This window comes from Amblyomma mixtum, chromosome 5, assembly GCF_055824585.1.
Source record: "Amblyomma mixtum isolate Tamu chromosome 5, ASM5582458v1, whole genome shotgun sequence".
Lineage (NCBI taxonomy): Eukaryota > Metazoa > Arthropoda > Arachnida > Ixodida > Ixodidae > Amblyomma > Amblyomma mixtum.
In genome coordinates, this window is record NC_143016.1 from 34,040,103 (window position 1) to 34,044,762 (window position 4,660).

The 4,660-nt window shown below is 43.4% G+C and overlaps 1 protein-coding gene across 1 annotated transcript; it reads left to right on the plus strand.

Moving 5' to 3' along the window:
• On the plus strand, positions 1-1,701 carry GatA (glutamyl-tRNA(Gln) amidotransferase subunit A, mitochondrial). Its single transcript, XM_089543871.1, has one exon. The coding sequence runs from the start codon at positions 78-80 to the stop codon at positions 1,611-1,613; it is 1,536 nt and encodes a 511-aa protein (XP_089399997.1). The 5' UTR covers positions 1-77; the 3' UTR covers positions 1,614-1,701.
• Positions 1,702-4,660: the final 2,959 nt, after the last annotated feature.

Below are 4,660 nucleotides of genomic sequence, written 5' to 3' on the forward strand. Positions count from 1 at the left end.
TCGCTGCTGTCAACATCCGTAATACTGCACATGGCTGCAAAAAGCCTGTGAACTGATCCTATTTCGGCTTGTCCACTATGCTTTCCTTAACAGTTAGACAGCTTGCCTCTAATTTGAGAAGTAAAAAATATTCCCCTTTAGAAGTGTGTTCAGCGTGTCTGAAAGAAATCAACGAAACAAACAGTCTGAACGCGTTTGTGACGGTGTTGTCGGAACGAGCCCAGGAGCAAGCAAGGGACAGTGAAAAGCGGTTCAGTGAAAACAGACCACTTGGACCCTTGGATGGCGTTCCTTTCGCTGTGAAAGACAACTTCTGCATATATGGTGTGAGAACAACATGTGGATCGCGAATGCTCGCCGATTTTTACCCACCATATACGGCGACGGTCGTCGAAAGACTTCAACGACAAGGTGCGGTTATCCTTGGCAAGACGAACATGGACGAGTTTGGAATGGGCTCCGGTGCGACCGACTCAACCTTTGGGCCAACAAGGAATCCATGGCAGCATTTAGGCAAGGATGCGACAGGCGACTGGTATATTGCAGGTGGAAGCTCCGGTGGGTCTGCTGTTGCTGTAGCGACAGGTTGCGCCTTCGGGGCTTTAGGTTCTGATACTGGAGGTTCAACGCGTAACCCTGCTTCACGTTGCGGCGTTGTCGGGCTGAAGCCCACCTACGGAGTGTTGTCGCGACACGGGCTTATCCCTCTGACGAATTCCATGGATGTCCCTGGCATATTAGCAAAAACAGTCGACGACGCAGCCTTGATGTTCAGCGCCATGGCTGGCGTCGACGAAAAGGACTCCACGTGCATCTCCGTTCCCGAACATGCACGAAACGTGGACCTTGGTGACGAGCCTTCGCTTGTAGGAGTCCGTGTGGGCATTCCGAAAGAGTATCACTGTCCGGGCATGTCGTCGGAAGTGTTAGACACCTGGCGAGAAGTGGCCGATAAATTGGCTTCCCTGGGCGCAGCCGTGTCGTCGGTGTCTTTGCCTCACTCTCAATATTCGACCGAGTGCTATTCGGTGCTGAACTGCTGTGAGGTGGCGTCAAATTTTGCCCGTTATGATGGTCTCGAATACGGGCTCCGCGCTGACAACGACTCCTCGACAGAAGCCCTGTACGCATCTTCCAGACACGAGGGTTTCAACCAAGTCGTTCGGGGACGAATTCTGGCTGGAAATTTCTTTCTTTTGCGCAGAAATTATGACAAGTACTTCACGAAGGCTCTTCAAGTACGTCGCCTGATATGTGACGACTTCAAAAGGGTGTTTGAATCGGGCATCCAGTTGCTCTTGACACCAGTGACTCTTACTGAGGCCCCCAAATATTCAGACTGGGTTCTTAAGGACAACAGAGAGCGCGTGTCTGTTGAAGACTTTTGTACGCAGCCAGTCAATATGGCAGGACTGCCAGCAGTCAGCCTGCCCTGCCGTCTCTCATCTAATGGCCTTCCACTCAGCATGCAGCTGATTGCACCAAAGTTTGCAGAACAGGATTTACTGTCAGTGGCAAAGAGGCTGGAGCTGGAGCTTCAGTTCCCCAGGCTAGACATGCACCTCCATGCACCTGGGAAACACAGGAATGCTGTGTCTACACAATTTTCTTGATCTCCTTGTCAGAAATTTGATTAATCTTAAGTAAAATAATGGAGCTGTTATGCGGTACCAATAAAGTAATGTTCTAAATTCATAACAATTCTGATTTTGTGCATCCAGCTGTGGCCATGTTGTAGTGAACTACAAGTAGTTCACTTGGTATCAGGAGTGACCTTGCACCTGCAGCTTCTGTGACTTGGCTTCTTGAATGCTACACCCTTTGTGCCATTTTAGGGAAGTCAAGAGGACAGTGCTAAAGCTAATTAGCCTCATTTGCTATGCTTTTTCTTCCCTTTTGTAGTGAAATGTGCACCTTAGGGCAGGTGTAGTCGCACACAATTCGTAATTTACGAGGAAGGGTGTAGCAGCACATAGCTAATTGCAATCTAAAGACTAGTTAGAGAATGGAAAGAAATGCTTGACTTGCTTTTTTTATAAGCAACGTTTACTAGCATAACTGGCTCTGATGCTGCTATATAGGCATTTTTACAAGTGCAGTGCGGTATAGCAAAGCTGTATCATAAGCTCGCAATGCTAGCTAGAACTGTACGTGCTGACATTGGCCAACCATGTACTACTGGTATCTTCTGCACCAGTCCTATTGAATGTTGAGGTTGAGTTTCTAAGTGCTTTTAAACATGCTGATGACACCAGTGACCATTACATTAGAGCAGGGTAGATTATCTGTTTAAATATGACTACATGAACAAAAGTAATCAGTGGCATATATTGGCCAGCAGCGTACTTTTAGTGCGGCTGCCGCTTTCAGTAACAATTTTTTATTTTTTTTATTTCGTTATGGATTTACGTGACAAACATCCAGCATATTAGTAAAATTTTATGGCTACTTACAAGAAATTCAATATAATGTTTCCAGAACATCTTTTTATACAATTTATTTCTGTCCTAAAGCTTGTTAACAGAGTTGTTAAAGTTGTTAACAGAGTTAACAGAATGTGGAGGAAGGTTGGTTCACTATTCATTGCATTTCTGCAAGCACGCTACAGGGCATGACGTGCTTAGATATTTTCTAGCGAAACAAGCGTTTAGCTTTCAATTTGTTCGTTACAGTTGCCGTAAACATGTCTAGGCAGAAAGCGAAATTTGATACAAAAATTTATACTTGATTAAGTTGAAAGATCAAGAATGTCAAGACCTGCAGAAGGGTTCTAGGAGTGGAACTAAACAAACGGTCAAAATAAATAAAACAGTTGCGAAGGAATCAGTTCCAGAAAGTGAAAACAAGTGATGAAAACAATGTATTGCAAAAAACCTTTCAAAGGACCACTGGATTTACAAGGAACCAGCAATTTTTTTTACTCCGCCTTATCTCTCTGTATGTGTTGCGAACATAAGAGGGCAGTGGCCCAGATTGTGCATCAAGCTTTATTTTGTTTTAGAGCACGCCGTAGAATGGGACATGGCCAACATTCTGGGACAAAAATTCTGAAAATTGGAAAATTGTAAGATACTCTTATGAAAATATTGAAGGTAATGGTCCATTCTTCTGATATGTAGAAAAAATCTTTCTTTTAAAGTGTTTCCGTCACTCATATCGAACAGTTAATGCTGCCATATAAAAACAATGAGGAATGCTTTTGGTGATAGCAAAAACGTGAATAGTAGGGGTGTGCGAATATTCGAAATTTTCGAATATAATTCGAATATTATATTTTTAGTATTCGTATTCGATTCGAAATCCAGGTATTCGTGTTGATTCGAATACTCGACACGACGCGAATATTCGTATCTAGCCAAATATTCTATTGCGAACACCAGCGTTCATTTCGGTCCGCAGGTCCTATCGACAGAGACATAACAACATGGCGGCGCCCAGAGCAATGCGTAAAGTTGGGCCATGCAGTAGCTGACTACGCTGGTGAACTTCTTTGTGGCTATACCTGCGAAGCTGGTATAGTCAGAGCTGTGCACGAAATACCTCGCAATACGTGTGAGTTCAGTGCCAATTGAGAGGGCATTTTCTTTGGCTGGAGAAGTCATTTCAGCTAGAAGGGAACTACTTCTGCCTGACCATGTGGAGCAGCCGGTTTTTCCTTCACGACAACCTTTTATGTTCATCCCAGCAGCGCGCTTTTGTGCTTATGGCAAGCTAGCCTTGATCAATAATAATAATAATCTTTATTCAGCATAATCTGAACATACAAAGAAACGGAAGCGCCGAAGCCACAAGTGGGCTTGTGCGGCGACAACCGGCAGCCGCGGCAATCTTCGCGCTACATCAGAGCTCCATTAGAGGCAAAAGAAAATTAAAAGACGTAAACATGAAGAACACAAAAATTTTGGCACGGAAAGAATGAAAAAGCACTAATAAGATTTTAGTACATGTTAAAGATTCTCTAACGCTTGAACTGCAACCCGCAGTTTTTTGCGGGTTGTTAAAGAAAATAAATCATCCGGTAATTTGTTAAAGATAGCTGGCACGTAATATTTTCTAGTTGCTTTGCCGTAGTGAGTGCGCACTCTCGGTTTATGATAGCGAGGAACATGTCTCAACGGTACCGGTTTCGTATTTATGTGTCTGTATGCGCTATTACAAAAATATTTCAGTACTACAATTTGTTTAAAAAGATTGTCAAAAGAAGGCAAACCGGCTGCGGTAAAGACACTGTTGGGCAGATTTTCCTGCGGCAAGTAGAGAACGCTTGTAGCAATGTTTTTCAGAATCCTATTAACACGACATTTCCATGTGAAAGAGCAGTTAAAAAAACAACACATACCGTATCTCAAGACACTATACCCCAGAGCCTGGGCGACTAATTTTCTCACAGAAAATGGCATCATAGTTCGCAAATTAAACAACAAGCATGCAATACTTCTGAGTTTCTTACAAATGTGAGTCATCTGAGTATTCCATGCCAAATCACTGTCTATGTATATACCAAGATACTTAACCGACGGGACGCTAATTATAGGTTGACAAGAACACGAAGAGCAGTATGAAGTGTGTAAATATATGGAACCTGCACTTGGTACATCTTTATGCGGGTTACGAAAACAGACAAGTCTGGATTTGGTGTTATTTATTTGTATTAAATTTG